Source organism: Vipera berus (assembly GCF_964194415.1).
Source record: "Vipera berus genome assembly, chromosome: 9".
NCBI classification, from domain to species: domain Eukaryota; kingdom Metazoa; phylum Chordata; class Lepidosauria; order Squamata; family Viperidae; genus Vipera; species Vipera berus.
Window position 1 is genome coordinate 11,297,321 of NC_138212.1, and position 18,086 is coordinate 11,315,406.

At 41.2% G+C, this 18,086-nt stretch overlaps 1 protein-coding gene across 1 annotated transcript in view; it reads right to left on the reverse strand.

Annotated features, from left to right (window-relative positions):
* The window catches only part of PTPRU (protein tyrosine phosphatase receptor type U), a 354,100-nt gene that overhangs the window by 6,300 nt on the left and 329,714 nt on the right, over positions 1–18,086 (reverse strand). Inside the window, exons 24-29 of the mRNA XM_081335471.1 lie at positions 17,714–17,849; positions 17,199–17,348; positions 15,763–15,936; positions 12,955–13,095; positions 8,521–8,646; positions 3,299–3,450 (exon numbers count right to left, since the gene is read on the reverse strand). Of these exons, the coding sequence (XP_081191597.1) occupies positions 3,299–3,450; positions 8,521–8,646; positions 12,955–13,095; positions 15,763–15,936; positions 17,199–17,348; positions 17,714–17,849 (879 nt within the window). The remainder of the gene's footprint in view (positions 1–3,298; positions 3,451–8,520; positions 8,647–12,954; positions 13,096–15,762; positions 15,937–17,198; positions 17,349–17,713; positions 17,850–18,086) is intronic.

Below are 18,086 nucleotides of genomic sequence, written 5' to 3' on the forward strand. Positions count from 1 at the left end.
TATGCTATGACTTTTCTTTTTTTTTTAAAAAAAGTAATCATTTCTTTTTATATTTGGCATTTTTCTCTTAATCTCCATGCAAGTTATTTACAGGTAGGCAGGGCAGGCTATAAATCCAGTAAATAAGCAAAAGCTGCACAAGCAATCACTTGTCCATTTTGTTTTGCTCAAGAGGAATAATAATGAACTGGTATGGAAATGAACTGGTAATGAACTGGAAATTAGTTCAATATTTATTCTTATGCTTCCCACAAGAGGCAGAATAGACCATCAGATTGCACACTTTTTCAGAAAACGATGTGTTTCTTTCTGGGTGATGCATAACTGAGTTAAGCTTTCAACATAGCCATTTTTAAAACAAAGGGCCCTAGACTGCCTGTTTCTGATTGAATATGATGGCTGGTGGCAATATCTGAGAAATAACCCTTAGTAAGAGATTAAATTGCTGAGCAAGATTCAATTGAGTGCTTAAACACACAAGAGTTTAAAGATAATTAAAAAAATAGAGGGGAAGGAAACAGTTATACTATGTAATGGTGAGAAACTTGTTAATGAAGATAATAGCTGCAAGCACTATTACACAGTTGTGGTCATGCAGCATATTAACCTTTCAGGAGAAGTATTGCATAAATGCCAACATTGTATTATTATTTGCATTGGGTCAAATTTTTCACCTATTTTAAGTGGATAGGATGGAAACAACCTTCAAATATTAAAATGTTGTTTGCGATGTTCTATACACAAGTTGAGATCTCATGTTTGGGTTTGAGGCAAAGTTATTATTTAATATGGTCATTTCCGACCTGGGCATTCTTCAGATCTTTGGTTATCAAATTCTTTCTTTTCTTTCTTCTTGTAACAAGAATAGCTAAACTCAGTTGTTTTCTGATCTGGAAAACAGTTCAGAAAACATTTTGGACAGCCTCTCTCTACAGCTATTGCATTTCATCCAATATTGAAGCTAATCTCAAAAGGAAACTTGGTTGCCTTTTTCTGGATCTGATCACAAAGCTCTTCTATTCCAGAATGTTATTTTGATGGGGAAAAGATGGGCATTTAGAAATGACAACTCCCAATTCAATCAAACCAAACACCTGTGCATGATATTGTTACTGTCTCAGACTCTCAGTATAAGATTAAGCCACTTCAAATGCTCCTACTCAAGCACCTGTTTGGCTTTGTGTAAACTGGTGTGACCCAAGCAAAATTAGTTTCTCTCCCAGCAGCGTACAGGCATGTTGCCAGCTTACGCTGTAAATTCTTCTGGGCATGGATTCCCTTCAGAGCTAATAAATCCTTCACACTTGATATAATCAAATTAGCCAGATGTATACAAGATGGCTGTTTATAAGCCAAAGCCTCCTTCCTATTCTCTCCTTCTTTCTTTCCTCAATTCCTTACCCTCCGGAATTTGCAGACATGCTGCCAAATTATCTTTAGACTAATACACAACCTTAATTTGGCTGTTTCCCTGCTGGATGCCTTTGTCAACTTGGAAGCTCGCTTGTTCTCTTGGAGTGTGGATGTTGTTGAACCAAAAATCAACAGCTGAACAGCAACACAGCAATTGTGTTTTTCCTAAGATATCTTTTCAAATCAGTTTTGGCTGCTTTTGATCCCTGGCTGCAGCTGTTTACTTAGATGAAACTACAACCCGCTTTTTTACACATTGCATAGCCCTGTGACTTCAAGCAGCTTTTCAGATTTCTGGGCAGAACCTGTGAAAAGTTCAGTTAATGGGGTGAATAGGGATACTGAGGAGAAAGGCTTCAATCCACAGGGTTACATTTCCGCTCGATTTAATTGTACCCGTGTGCTTAATGAACACTTGCACAGGACACTTAGGATCCTCTGGTCTGGTTAGACTTAACAAATTTGGATCATTAGTCTTAGCTTTCAAGAATGTGGCTTAGGCCCATGTTTTAACAGAATAACAGAGTTGGAAGGGACCTTGCAGGTCTTCTAGTCCAACCTGATGCTCAGGCAGGACACCCTATAACAGGGGTGTCAAACTCAATTTCATTGAGGGCCGCATCAGCATTGCGGTTGCCCTCAAGGGGCCGGGTGGGCGTGGCCTGCTGGGTGGGCGTGGCTAGAGTGCATATGGCCTACTGGGTGGGCGTGGCCAGCTCTACATCGTACGCATCAAGGGTGCCTATGGGGGCCTGGGCAGGAGTGGGACAGATCTGAGGGTCTCTGGCAGGAGGAGGGTCTCTGGGCCAGGGCCAAGGCAGTGGGGGCCCTTCCCTCACTGTTTCCAGGATGGCTTCGTGGGCCTCATGAAACCACTTCGCGGGCCGGATCTGGTCCCCGGGCCTTGTGTTTGACATGTCTGCCCTATACCATTTCAGACAAATGGTTGTCCAATTTGTTCTTAAAAACCTCCAGTATTGGGGCACCCACAACTTCTGCAGGCAGGTTGTTCCCCTGATTAATTGTTCTGTCAGGAAACTCTTCCTTGGTTCTAGGTTTGCTTCTTTCCCCCGATTAGTTTCCATCCATTGCTTCTTTTCCTGCCTTCAGGTGCTTTGGAGAATAGGTTGACTCCCTCTTCTTTGTGGCAGCCCCTTACAGGCTGTCATGCCACCCCTAGTCCTTCTTTTTATTGAAATAGACACACCCAATTCCTGCAACCGTTCTTCATATATTTTAGCCTCCAGTTCCCTAATAATCTTTGTTGCTCTTCTCGGCACTCTTTCTACCGTCTCAACATTTTTTTTTACATCATAGCAACCAAAACTCGGTGAAGTATTTCATGTCTTACCAAGGCATTATAAAGTGGTATTAACACTTCACATGATCTTGATTCTATCCCTCTGTTAATGCAGCCTAGGACTGTCTTGGATTTGCCCTGCTCCTCTTCCATTCTTCCTTGTATAAGCACCCATGCTGAAAGTGTGGCTTATTTAAACCACAGTTTTCATTATATGCGAATCAAGAGGCTTTTAGGATTAATTTCTGTTTATTAACCACGATATAATAGAAGGTTCACAGTAGAGCTTACGTTCTTGCCAGATCTTAATCTTTCTTGTATAAGAAACACTGATATTAGTAACCACAAGCATGGGGTTTGCAAGTGGACCCCTACCCACAGTGCTATTTCAACTATTTCCACGTAGATTCTTTGCCTATGAAGTCTTACAATCCACAGAACCTCGTGATCCTATTTGTGTTATGTTGCTAACAAGGCAGACAATAGCGCAGAACTGACTTGGACACACAAATGCCACCTCCCTCACTTGAAAAACATTGATTCTCCAATTCTACCCTCTTCCCGCTTAAGCCAAGCAATACTTACAAACAATGGACAATGGTCCTGCCATTGCCACTCTCTCCTTGCCACTTCTCTACTTGGGCTAATAAATTCAGGAAAGACTTTTTCGAGTCTGGAATATCTCTGTAGGCTGACCACCGCAGGTACTGAAAGTGCCGGACCATCAAGTGTCCTTCCTGTAACTAGAGAAGTCTTGTAATTAGTTCTCTTCTTCTCAGGTTTGCTAAAGCCAGAAGCCTTGAACCAGCTGTTTTCCAGGATGAAACATAACTTGGAATCTGATAGAGGTATCTGATGTCCATCTGCTTGCTTTTTATTCTAGGATAAAGATACACTAGGTCTGGGTTTCTCAACCTTGGCAACTTTAAGATGTGTGGATTTCAACTCACAGAATTCCCCAGTCAGCTGTTGGCTGGGGAATTCTGGGAGTTGAAGTCCACGTGTGTTCAAGTGCCATGTTTGGGAACCCTGCACTAAACCATTCACAGCTCCCCAAATCTTTGGATTTAATCCCAGAAACCTCCTCAAATGACAATTTTCATCAAGGTGAAATATACATAATAAGAGAATAATCTTATTAGCCAGATTTAGGCTCAATGTTAAGAAATTAAATCTTTTTTTTATCTCTATTGTATTCAAGTTTTGTTTTTTTTAAGCAGTCACCCTAAGAACGACATTCAAAAACTCTCTGCAGCTTGATTGCCCATACTCTTGCTTAGTGTTTCCCAGAGAAGCATGGACCTTAACAACCAGAATTCTGAGAAATGATCAAGCTAGTTGCAGAATTCTGGGAAAGGTTCATGATCAGGAAATATTGTTCTAGGGCAGGGGTATGCAACCTTGGCTCTTTTATGACTCGTGGACTTCAACTCCCAAAATTCCTGAGCCAGCAAGAATCCCGAATTTCAATCAGTTGCATTGAACTACTAGGCCAGGGATAGGCAACCTCGGCTCTTTTATGACTCATGGACTTCAACTCCCAGAATTCCTGACTCAGGAATTCTGGGAGTTGAAGTCCATGAGTCATAAAAGAGCTGAGGTTGCCTATCCCTGTACTAGGCAAACAATAAGAGGGAGAAGGTCTTTTCAGACAGTAATGACATTACTTCACTTCAAAATGAGGTAAATCTACTCAGCTGAACGTCTGCCCTAAAGTTCTACCCCTTCATTAAGTTAAGATGAGGTTGTCCCATCTTTACAACATGACTCATTGTTGGGCCTCAATCCAGTAGTTGCTAACAACTGGCTTACATTGTTTTGTAGCAGGGAGTCTTGTGATTCATGAAAATAGGGAATTACCTACTTAGTACAACATGAGTCACAGGCAATTCTACTCAGGAGCTCAAATAATACTGCTCAAAATTTTGCAAATCTTTAGCTGGGGGAAAAAATAAATCTTAGATTTGATACATACATAACCAACCAAGTGTGCAAGCATATCAAGATTCCTTGTGTTTCAGCATGATGCTACATGCTGATAAGATTTTAAAAATAATAATAAAGAGAAAGAGAAAATTAAAGCCACTAATGCAGTCATTCCAGAACGAACTTTAAAGCATCAGCTGTAAATCAGCTGAGAGAATATTTCATGGGGCATAGTAGAAGAATGAGATGATCTGCTCTTATTTGGTTCTGAGTTACTGATTCTTTGGACTTGTTCCTAAATTCAGGTAGTCCTCAACTTATGACCACAATTGAGTCCAAAATTTCTGTTGGTAAGTGAGACATTTGTTAAGTGAATTCTGTACCATTTTATGACCTTTCTTGCCAAGTGAATCACTGCAGTTCTTAAATTATTAACATGGTTGTGAAGTGAATCTGGCTTCCCCATTGACTTTGCTTGTCAGATGGCCACAAAAAAGGTGATCATATGAGTCAGTTGCCAACCATCTGAATTTTGATCACATGACCAGGGGAATGTTGCAACGGTCATAAATATGAAAAAAGGTCATAACTCACATTTTTCAGTACTGTTGTCACTTTGAACAGTCACTAAGTGAACTGCTGTAAGTCGAGGACTACCTGTATTACCTCCACCTTGTACACAGATGCACAGATAGTCCCATCTGTAGGTACAGATAGTCCTTGACGTGTTTAGCGACCATTCAAAGTGACAAAGGCACCGGAAAAAAATGACTTATGACCAGGACACACACTTATGACTGTTGCAGCATCCCCAGGGTCATGTTATCAAAAGCCAGGCACTTGGCAACCTGCAGGTATTTAACATAAGGTCATGTGATCACCATTTGTGGTACTTTCCCAGCAAGCAAAGTCAATGAAGAAGGCCAGATTTGCTTAGCAACCAGGTGATTTATTTAACAACTGCAGCAATTTGCTTAATAACTGTGACAAAAAAGTCGTAATATCAGGCACGACTTACTTAACACCCCCCTGCTTAGCAATGGAGTTCCTGGTCCCTGTTGTGGTTGTAAGTTAAGGACTGCCTGTACTAGAGCCACACTGGTTTCAAAAATGATTTGGAAGAGGTCCTTGCTGGTGCACAAAAGCCAGAAAATCAGAACCCTTTTAGAGCAAGAGTCCCCAACCCCACCCCCACCCCCACCCCGGTCCACACAAACAAGAAAAGCCCCATCCGCGAGATGCAGGCAGCACACAAAACCACGCCCCCTCCAGTCCACGGAAAAACCTCTCTCCACGTAACCAGTCCCTGGTGCCCAAAAGGTTGCGGACCTCTGTTTTAGAGCGCTGCTCTGCTTGCACTCCCAAAAATTCCAGAGCACCTCTTGCAAATATAGTTGTGAAATATGCATGACATTTGCAGCCAGCCAGCTAGCTAGCTGTTTCCTGGCAATCAATGACTGTTGCCTGCTTGCATTCATTTGGTATTCACTAAATAATAATAATAATAATAATAATAATAATAATAATAATAATAGTAATAATAGTAATAATAATAATAATAATAATAATAATAATAATAATAATAATAATAATAATAATAATAATAGAAATTGAAAGGGAAAGGGAAAGGGAAGGGAAGCAGGGATAAGGAAACGAGGCCCTGTAATACTTTCATAATATAGGTAGATTTGCAATATAATGTACTTAGCATGGAATGGAATGAGGGGCGATTACTCGCCCATAGCTAAGCAAGCTAGACTTTAATAGCACTGGCTAGAAAGCTCAGTACAAAATCAGTGGAAAGGATGAAAATCCTATGAGGCTCAAAACAGGTTTTCAGACTGTCTCTCTGCCGATGGCATTCAGGTTTTTATTAATGCCTCTGTAATGAATTGGGGCAGGAGAGACACCATAATGAAAAAGGGACAATTAGCTACCAGTTTCTGAGCAACCTGCAGTGAGATTTCCATCTATGTTTCCCTCTCTGTAATTGTTCAATGAAGTCTTTCTGAATCAGGGGCTCTCTGGACCACAGTTCCTATAATCCCCAAGCAGTGTCCACCTTTAATATAGGGGCTGGAAGTTGTGGAAATTCTAATCCAATGTATTTGAAGAGCATTTGGTTGGGTTAGATTTTACATTGAACCTAAAGAGGAGGCTCTTCCAGAAATAGCACTTAGACTTATCTACCGCTTTATAGTGCTTTACAGCAGTCACTAAGTAGTTTACAATGTCAGCATATTGCATCCAACAATCTGGGTCCTCATTTTACCGATCTCAGAAGGAGGGAAGGCTGAGTCAACCTTGAGCCGGTCAGGATCAAACTTCAAGCTGTGGGCAGAGTCAGTCTGCAATGCTGCAGTCTAACCACTGCGCCACCACGGCTGGTGGTTCAATCTTTCATCCAATCTCATTCTGAAGCAAACAGTTTTCCTAGTCTAACACAAGACAAAATTCCTTGTCTTTTAAAACAAAAATAAAACAAAATGCAGGAAAGACAGACAATTCCATAAAGACCTAAGAAGGATTGTGCTGGACCACACCAGGGCTTATCTAAGCTAGCATTGTGAGTCACACAGCAGTCAGCTGGCTGCAATCAAAAAGTTCATCCACCTAGGCAGCGGGATGTCTGCCCTGCTTCACAGTTGCTCCCCGCACCTGTATTGGTTATCCTGAGGCCCATTCATTCAGGATGGAGAGATCCTTTTGGAGTTCTTTGTAAAGATCTATCAGAGAGAGAAAATCTTACGCCGACTTCTTCAATCTCAGCCACACAGGCCAGCAAACAGTGGCCATTCCCCAAAGATAGTGAAGTGTTTAGCTGGTCTGCATTGAATGACAATCAAGTCCTTTTCTTCCCAGGCACTTCTATGTTAGACAGAGTCACCTTATCACTGAGATGGGTGGAATATAATATATTACATACGTATGTATGTATGTATGTATGTATGTATGTATGTATGTATGTAGAGAGAACTAGTTTGGTCAAGTGGTTAAGGCACCAGGCTAGAAAGCAGGAGATCATGAGTTCTAGTCCCACCTTAGCCATGAAAGCTAGCAGGGTGATCTCAGGTCAACCCATCATGCAGGATTGTTCTTGCGGGGAAAATAGGGGGAGGAAGACGTGTCGGATATGTTCACCACATTGAATTATTTGTAAAAATAATACAGGTGGGAAATATTGCTAAGCACATTGGTTTGTGCTTAAATTGTAAGCCGCCCTGAGTCTTCGGAGAAGGGCGGGATATAAATGGGATTAAAATAAAAAAATAAAATAAACAAACAAACAAATAAATAAATAAAATGTTCTTGTTTCTTCTATCCTTTGCCTCTCCATCCATGCTTGCATGATTGGAAACTGGTTTTGCTGAGATTGATGGCGGGGGGGGGGAATGCATTAACCCTTCATTAACAGTAGCTTGCAATAACTTCCTTGCCCAAACTGAAATCCCCTTTTGCTTTTTCTGCCCTGAGAAAAAGCAGCTGCTGGGTTTCGTATAGAAACTTGGTTACCTCACCTCTCAGCCCCACCTCCGAATCTTTTATAAACAAAATGGCCTATTTCTTCCGGCATGACCGGACTACATTGATTATTCCATTTTATTCTGAAGTCAAATTTGGTGTGCTTTCCTACTGTCCCATTGTAGAATTGCAAGTGAAGAAGCCTTAAGCTGCAAGTCAAGAATCCGAGAATCTACCACAACACGTGCAATTATTGCTGGTGGAAAGAGAAAAGAATGGCCCCACATGACCACAGTAAAAACCCCTTTCCCCTTTCCATTCCTTTCAGGTCAAGTTTTTCTTTTGAAAGCAAGCAAGCAAGCATTGATTTAATTATTATTTTTTTAAAAAAACAGTGCAGAATTTTAGAGCGAACTCACCCGCGTTATGTTCTGCACCCGGAAAAGACGGGCTACAACTTCTTCATCACTTGACCGAGATATGTATTCCACCTGCATTGGTCCATATTGCTGAAGGCCTGGTTCTGGCCAATATTGTAAACAAGGCTAAAAAGAAAGGAACAAACCGTGGCATGAATACCTGGCACTGCAGAGGTAGATTTACTCACCTAATAAGCCATAATGTGGTGCATGATGATTTGGAGTTAACACATCGTGCAAACTCAACCAGGAGGACAAAAGGTAGAGGGGTGAATTCAAAGTTTTTTAGGTCGAAGAAAAGAGTGGGTGCATGCTTCAGTGGGTTAAACTTGCCGTTCTCTTTTTCCTTTCTTCTCTCCCCTTCCCCATAGCCTGCAAAATTTGCCTCCGCTTTTATGCAGATTGATTATTTTACTTGGTTATTCTTTGTTTTTCTCCAATAAAGAATAATCCCTGCACTGTGGAATCGAGCAGTGCTTACAGTATCTTGCTTTTATGTTTCACTGTAAAACCCATCACTCCTTTTTGCACACACCCACTGCTAGTCCCTCTTTCTCTAAATAAATAAGCCTCATCTGTGTTTATTATTATTATTATTTTCTCTCACACATGGAAGCAGTTCAATGTTGTTATCAGCATCACTTTCAATCAAGGTTTGTTTTCAGCCAATTCTTCCTAGGATACATCAGGACAAGGTTTAATATTGCTTGGCATTAAAGGGGCAGAAAACGATGACTGGTAGGATGGACTCTTGATATTCATTCATCTGGCAGCCTAACTGATGCACTGTCTACTTGGGGCATTATGAATGAAATTGTTTTCGGACCACGTTCAGCTGTAAATCTTATCCTTCTGAACATATAACCCTTTATTCAGGAATAGGCATGACCTGAGCAAAAGAAAATTGGTCCACTGCAGTAGACGGAAGTCACAGGCTTTGGAAAGGTTCTTGTTCCCAGGATCTAATTCAAGACTTTTCCCTCCTGCTTTTTTTGAGTCAAGGGACGTTTGCCTCTTCTCCTGATCATTCTGGGAGGGGTCTGATCTACATGGACAGAATGATTCTCTCTCTAGCATGACGACTGCTATTCCTGCCTCACTAATTTCATTCCCTACGGCAGGGCTCTTCAAACTTGGCCCTTTTATGACTTGTGGACTTCAACTCCCAGAATTCCTCAGCCAGCATGCCTGGCTGAAGAATTCTGGGAGTTGAAGTCCACAAGTCATAAAAGGGCCAAGTTTGAAGACCCCTGTCCTACAGCAACAACCAGGATGGAAATATCAACACAAAAAACATGGTGTTTGTCACTGCACTTTAACACAGCATTTAGCTTTTTCAGGCCATCCAACAGTTCATGTCTCATTTGGGTAGCACATGTATTTAAGGAATACAGGTAGTCCTCGACTTATAACAGTTCATTTAGTGACTGTTCAAAGTTACAATGGCACTGAAAAAAGTGACTTATGACCGTTTTTCACACTGACAACTGTTGCAGCATTCCTGTGGTCACCTGATCAAAATTCAGACGCTTGGCAATAGGCTCATATTTATGACGGTTGCATTGTCCCAGGGTCATGTGATGACTTTTTGCTACTTTCTGACAAGCAAAGTCAATGGGGAAGCCAGATTCACTTAACAACCGGGTTAGTAACTTAACAGCTGCAGTGATTCACTTAACAACTGTGGCAAGAAAGGTCATAAAATGAAGCAAAATTCACTTAACAAATGTCTCACATAGCAACATAAATGATGGTGTTCAAACTCGGAGCCATCATTTGGCTATTGCGATTCAGCTGAGAGATATTTCTTCCAAATTGCCTTCCCAAAGTCGTTTGCAGATCTACTGACTGGAGTAAATGTTTAAAACGAGGCTGAAACAGCACTAGGCACACATCGCTAAAGAGGCAGGTGTCTAATGCAAGGAGCAGAATAAGATAACGGAGAAACAAAAGCAGATTTATACTGAACCCATAGGGGGAAGCATAGGGATCTGATAATGTTCGTCTGTTTAAATTAGATCCATTTTCTGGATCTGAATCACAAACTCATCCAAAAGGCTGAACTCGCACAATGTGTCAAGTTGCAAAAATGCACACTAAAGTTAAAAATAACCCAACTTCGCATGCTCTACAGACACAGGCTGAAAGTTTTTAACTGACTTGGTTAAATGTGCTACACAACTCTGATTACAAAGACCAGAGAAGAACCAGAGCTTCTTATGTAGGGTGAAAATAGTTCTGCCTCTTTTCTCTTTTCCAGTTAAGCTCCCTCAATTCTTAGTTCGCCCTCTTGTAACAGAGTTCACTGCTTGGATTTTCCTCTGTGTCAATTGCTTCCAGAGTTAATTTCACTCCTGAATAAACTCCCTTTGGCCCTTCAGTATTACTAGACCTCCTGATATGGTAGCACTGAGAATAATGTTTATTTTCCTCTTCTGTTTATTAAACACGCAGTGGTCCCCCTTTAACTCAGCAAGCAAGATTGACAAAAGAGTGCTCATCTTCACACACACACACACACACACACACACACACACACACACACACACAGAAACAAGGTGGGGAGGGTCGTCCTTTAATTCATTCATCTCCTTGTTTCAATATCAGTAGTACAACAGTAAGTTGGGTCATTGGCCCTGCAACTGTCTGATCTTGACTCATAAAATCATCCATTTAATGAAGGTGTCCATTAAGAGTCTACAAAAACAAAAATCAAGCAAATTAACATTATGGACTTGTAATGGGTCCTTAAAACTGCCATGAACCCAGCAAGAGCGTTTTGAATGTTTAGGGAGGGAGACTCAACCTTCCCAAAGGCTCCATAGTTTGAAGATCTAAATACAAAAACTATAAATTCCCAAAATTAAACCCATAGGATGTTTACGGCTATGCCTTTGCCTGGAGCCCTTAAGCATCAACTCCCAGAATTCTTCAGAAGGTGTAGGCATTGGGTTGATGTTCAAGGGCTTCAGGATGGCAAAGGCAGGCATAAACATCCAATGGATTTAGATTTGGGGGATTTATAGATTATGCACCAGGTTGGAGAAGATTGCATTATGCCACCTAATGTCACTTAAAAGCATTCACAACATTTCTGGCAGCAGTCCTTCCACCCACTGATTGAATTGAAGACTAACCAGAATGGCCTTCTCTGGTCATTTAGTTGCCAGCTTCCAACTCAGTCTGCTGTACAAATCCAATCATCTGTGATTTATTCAGCAAACCATAATGATCAGAGAAGCAGGTCACCGAGGCCTCTTCAACTGACTTACAATGGCCAAATGCCCTTTAGCTGTGCTCCTACAAAACTCTCTCAACAGTAGCCATGGCTGACTGTGCTTTGCTCACTTCCCTCTTTTCTTTTAAAACAATAAATCTAGACTGACTGGCTGTGACTGTGCTTTGCCACTGAATGCACAACTTCCATTGGCTGGAGGGCAGCAGCAGCATCTGCGCAGCATGTGGATGGCCATATTCCAAAGATTGCTCAAGCCAGACGCAATTCTTAGCTATTTAAGGAGTAAATTTTTAAAAAGTTTCAAGCTTATGCCGCTGCAAGCCTTCTGCCTATAAAAGCCCCAAAATCTAAATTAGGGGAGGGGAGCAAAACTGGAAACCAGTTTTTAAAATTACTCTGAGGGGATCTTGGGCCCTAGAAGAGTTGATGACAGATGGCAAACCAGCAAGGAAAGGTAAAATGATATAATGCTGGGTCGAGAGTCCAGGACTTACTACCTCAACATGTTTAAGTAGGAGAACACTCTTATTTGATATTCCAGTCCCACTTATCATTTAACTACTTCATCCCATCTTTTCTCTTTGCTCAGGGCAAAGAACTCAGAGTATCTGCTCAGTGGGCATATTTATTATGTGGATTTCTATTCTGCCCTTTCTCCAGGAGCTGAAATTGTTGTATGTAGATTTGTTTTCAGCAGTTTCACATAGTAATGGTCCTGCGGGACAGATTCAGTGGTGGGATTCAGCTGGTTCGCACCACTTCAGCAGAACCGGTAGCTAATTTTTTTTGTTGCCCAGGCCCAGAATGGACTTTTGGAAGCGGCATCCACACTGAGAACTGGTCGTTCACCTATTGGAATCCCACCACTGGATAGATTTAATTCATGATCCCAATGAATAATCCCAAATTATCAGCAAGGTTCTGCGTCTGAAGTGGGACCTTGAATATGGGTCTCACTGTTCCTAGTGCAGCGGTAGGCAACCTTGGCTCTTTTATGACTCGTGGACTTCAACTCCCAGAATTCCTGAGTGACTCAGGAATTCTGGGAGTTGAAGTCCAAGAGCCATAAAAGAGCCAAGGTTGCCTACCCCTGTCCTAGTGCAATGCTTCAAGCATTATAGATCTGGAACAAAACTACTGGTGCCAAGAAAAAAAAATAGAGGTAATCAAGTGACAAGTGGGTCTCTCTCACTTACCCAGGCAGAATTGGACTGGTTGAGCTGGTTGAGCATAATGATGGAGGTGCAGCCATAGTCATATACCAACCTCCAGAAATCTGTTGTGGTGTTTTGTAGGGGGTGCAAGGTTACAATGAAAGCAGCACTGTTGGTGTAGCTCTAGGAGAAGAACAAAAGAGATTGGTAAAAGCATGTAGGAAACAAAAACTGAAACAACACTTCAGTGGGCACTGCGGGGGTTTCTCAGGCTCTGCTACTTTAGGATGGGTGGACTTCAACTGCCAGACTAGCAATACAGACATCTCAGTCCTTTAATACCACACTCAAAGGGAGGGAGAAGCACACTATCTGCTCTTGCTTCACCTCTTGTTTAAAATTTTGGGCTGGCATAAGATGAACCTCTCCTAATCTGACAAGGCCATTCTCATGTTAAGTCTGCTCATCAATCACAATTGCAACGTAGCTGGTTAAAAGCACTGAACAAAAGGAGCTTTAAATGACTGAGATGAAGGAGGGAGTAAACGTTTAGATTGGGATTTCCAACCTTGGCAACTTTAAGACCTGAGGACTACAGAATGTCTTAGCCAGCTGAAGTCCACACAAGATACATGTAGTGGTATCTTTATCCTAGAATAAAAATTGAGAAGATGGACGTCATCCAGATCAGGGGTATCCAACCTTAATAACTTTAAGACTTGTGGACTTCTTCAACTCCCAAGAATTCCCCAGCCAGCTATGATGATGGCCACAGGAGAGGAAGTAGGCCTTTTAAGACTATGAACTGGGCTGCTGCTTCTTTAACCTAATAGTTAATCCAGGCCTTCTGGGAAATATCCACATACAGTCCTAAAACTGGGATTGCCCTAATAAAGTAGTTAAGCCAGGAAAATAATTAAAGCTGATTTGATCAAATCAAAATTAAGTACAGCTTATATGACTTCATCACACATTTAATAATTGTTTACCTTAGTAGCCTTAAAAATAGTGTTTTGTAAGCAGCTTGTAAAGATACTCAGGCCACTTATTCCTAGATCTAGATTCACAATAATGCTCCATTAAAATACGCGTGAATGGAATAGTTGCCTCTCTGCTCAAATACTTTTTTGAAAATACTGTTTTTAAAGGAAGAAGGGTAGAAGAAATAAAGTTTTAGTGTAGACTCGGAAGGACGGCCTTCCCTCACTGAGCCAGCCTAAGTCAAATCCTGATCCAATCATTTCATGCTGTGGTGGTAAAAGAAAAATACGTAGATGAAGCTTTTCACCCTTGACAATTCATTTTCCTTTGGAGCGTTGCATGGTGACAGGCTTTCAAAGTGATTGTTCTCCTTCTTCCTAGCAAACTGGCATTTTCCTTGGTTAATTGAAAGGGGCTGTTGATTATTTTAGGCAATATAGCTTTCTTTGGCCCTACTCTTACCTGGAAGCTAGCATACCATTCGTACACATGACACATTGGCACAAAATAATGCAACTCAATCATATTTTAATTGCCCTGTACACCGCCCCGAGTCCTTCGGGAGAGGGGCGGTATATAAATCCAATAAATAAATAAATAAATAAATAAATAAATAAATAAATAAATAAATAAATAAATAAATAAATAAATATTGTCTAGACAGAAGAATGCCATCAAAATGAGTGCAATCTACAGGACTTTCGGGGGAGGTGATGATGTATTCGGAATTTTCTAACCCAAGAGGAAGCAAAAGGAAAGCAACGAAATGGCTTTGTACATGCTGAATAGCATTACTGACACTTGACTATATGAGACAGTATTCTGAATTAATATAAAGCTGCTTCCTACACTCCTCTACACGCCAAATTATAAGGGCCAGCAGCTCCAACAGCAACAGATCCTGGAAATGTACTTCTACAATATCTACAGCAGGGATGTCCAACCTAGGCAACTTTAAGACTTATGCACTTCAACTCCCAGAATTCCTCAGCAAGCATGGCTGGCTCGGGTATTCTGGGAGTTGTGATCCACAAGTCTTAAAGTTACCTAGGCTGGACAGCTCTGATTTACAGCAGTGTTTCTCAAGCTTGGCAACTGTAAGAAGTATTGAGATGTGTGAGGTTAAAAGAAGCACAGTTTGTCCAATGTACTAAATTAAAGAGAGGTACAAGGGCTGGCTTCTATGATACAGCATCAAGACTCAGAGACATACAGAATTAACCAGGTAACAAACCAAAAGACAAAGTGCCAAATATCAAATCATCATATGCCCATACAAAAGACACAACAAAGTATCAAATTCTATCAATTGGTGAGGTTCAGAGAGGTACTGATCGATGGTCAATTTCATTTCAATTTTTTAAAAAATTGAAATTATCTAGCTAGGTGGCAGCACTTAATCAACTGTAGCTAAACTGAGAAACTGTGAGCTTGAGAAGATCAGTCTAAATTGGCTAACAAGGGCAACTAAATTACTAGTACAGTTGACTTTTTTCTTCTGATAGATGCTTTATAGCGATTTTCTAAAACCTTATTTAAGTTTTGAGCTTTTTATATATTTGTTCCTAAGGCTTCGTCTCCCAAACCTTTTCTAACTTCTGTCAAACTTTTCTTGGGATTCTGTTCTCCTAGCATCCAATTTTGGAACCTAACTTTGCAGCTTAAAGTTGGTGTAGGACAGGGGTCTTCAAACTTGGCAACTTTAAGAGTTGTGGACTTCAACTCCCATAATTCCTCAGCCAGCTCTGGGAATTTGAAGTCCATAAGTCCTAAAGTTGCCAAGTTTGAAGGTCACTGGTGTAGAAAATGTAGATGGGGTTGGCCAATGACTTTCCCACCCATTCCTTGCCATCTAAGAGATGAACTTACATCAGTTAAGGCCGCGTTGATGTAATTGTTGCTGTCTCCATCCATGGAGATCAAAAAAGGGAGGCACCGGTCTGGAGGCAGCACATCCATACTCCGATTTTTTTCCCGATTGCGTGGTAGAAGGGCAATGCTGCACTCCTCCACATCCAGGTGGGGTGTTACAGAATTCAGAGTCTGCTGGACACGAAGAAACCAGATTAGGTAGCATTTTATAATCTTATTGGCAGATGAAATTTAGCACTACAGCTATCCACTTAAGATTAAGATTAAGGTGCTGCCTAGAAACTGGGAGACTGTGAACTCTAATCCCACTTTAGGCATGAAAACCAGCGAGGTGACTTTGGACCAATCATCAGGAGAATGTGAGCTCTAGTCCCGCCTTACCCATGGAAGCCAGCTGGGTGACTTTGGACCAGTCACCAGAAGACTCCGAGTTCCAGTCTTGCATTTGGCATGACAGCTGGCTAGGGGTCTTTGGGCTAGTCACTCACTGCCAAACTCAGCTCACAGCTTTGTCGTTGTGTCAAAAATAGGAGGCGGAAGGTGTGTTAGTTATGTTTGCTACCTTGAGTTATTTGTAAAAATAATAAAATCAGGATAAAAATAAATGAAATGTTTGCTGCCTTGAGTTACTTACAAAGTAATGAAGACAGGTTAAAAATCCAAATCAATACACTCTCTATTTTTAAAAGAAGGAAATTATTCAAATTGCTTTGTGCTCCAGGAAAGGCTGTAATTCAGAACAGATGGATGTGTCTTCCAGGGTTGAACCTAAGAACAGGCCTGCTGTATCAAGTCAAGGCCCAGCTCAGCCCAGCATCTTGGTTTCTCATCATGGTTAACTGGTCAGGGCTCTCCAACTTTAGCCACTTTATGACTTGTGAACTTCAACTCCCAGAATTCCTCAGCCACAAGTCACAAAGTAGCCAAAGTTGGAGAGCCCTGAACTAGATGCTTCTGGAGGATATACAAGTAGATTATGCAGACGTATCCTTCTCTCACTGTTATTTCCCCATAACTCTTCTCTCATTATTTCTATGTAACTGGTATTTGGAATTATTTTTTATTATTCCATTTATATCCCGCCCTTCTCCGAAGACTCAGGGCGGCTTACAAGCTTAGCAGTAGCCTTCATTCTATGTATATGCCTGCTTGTTAGGGCTTTCACACACACCCCAAGCGGCATTATTACAAAGTCAGCTTAATTGCCCCCAACAATCTGGGTCCTCATTTTACCTACCTCGGAAGGATGGAAGGCTGAGTCAACCTTGAGCCTGGTGGGATGCGAACCTGCACTAATTGCAGGCAGCTGGTGTTACTTAAGGAGGCATTAGCCCACTGCTCCACCAAGGCTCTTATAATTATGCCTAATGGGGACACACAAGCATGGTCAAGAGCCCTAGTTTCACAAAAACCTCCAGTTTTCAATTACTCACCTGAAATTCCTCCCGCAACTGAGAAGAGTTGCTCTGTGGATCTATCCTAACCATCTCTTTGTATGTAGGTCTGAACTCACTGATGGGAATGCTGGTCTCTCCACAAAGACAGGCTTCCAATATGGCATCATGGATGAAGACATATTGCTCCTTTAGAAGGAATGAAGGAAAGGAAGACTTGTTAAGAACATCTGAACTGCATCATTCACATGTCACATTTAATTAATTGGTTGCAATGCTCTTGTACTGCACAGTAAAACTGCTCCTGAAATAATATGGAATCCAGCTGTTCTGATTGTGCCACAAAGGATACATACCAACCACAAAGGAGGCTTTCAAACTTGCCCCAAAAGTGATTTTTTCCCCACAAAAGGAACTGAACTTTCTTTCTCAAGAAAGCCTAGTTGCCTTTTGGAAAAAGCACCTTTAGGATAACCATAACCTGGATAACTGAGAATCTCCACAGACTACCTGGAACAATGCACTTTACCCTGTCCCATCCCAATAAAACTCACTTCAGTCTGAATCATGTTGATTCTCCGGGAGCAGAGAGTCTTCACACAATTGTAAATGTCTACAACTCCTTCACACTCGGCCATATCCAGCATCACATCCAGGACTATGTAGCAACCTGTCCGTCCAGTACCAGCACTGCAGAGGTTTGCGGAAGCATGAGAAAAGAAGAAATGGTCAGAACTGGGTATTAAATGTGGAAATGTCTCTATATTTGCTTCATGAATTTTTTTGAATTCATACACTTCTGATTTCCAGATATAAATGTTTTAATCTTTGAAAATTTAATACATTCTGAAAGTTGGAATATATTTCAAATTCCTTAGAAGGCTTATGCACTAGAGCTAGATTTAAGGCTAGGTCAATAGAAGCATC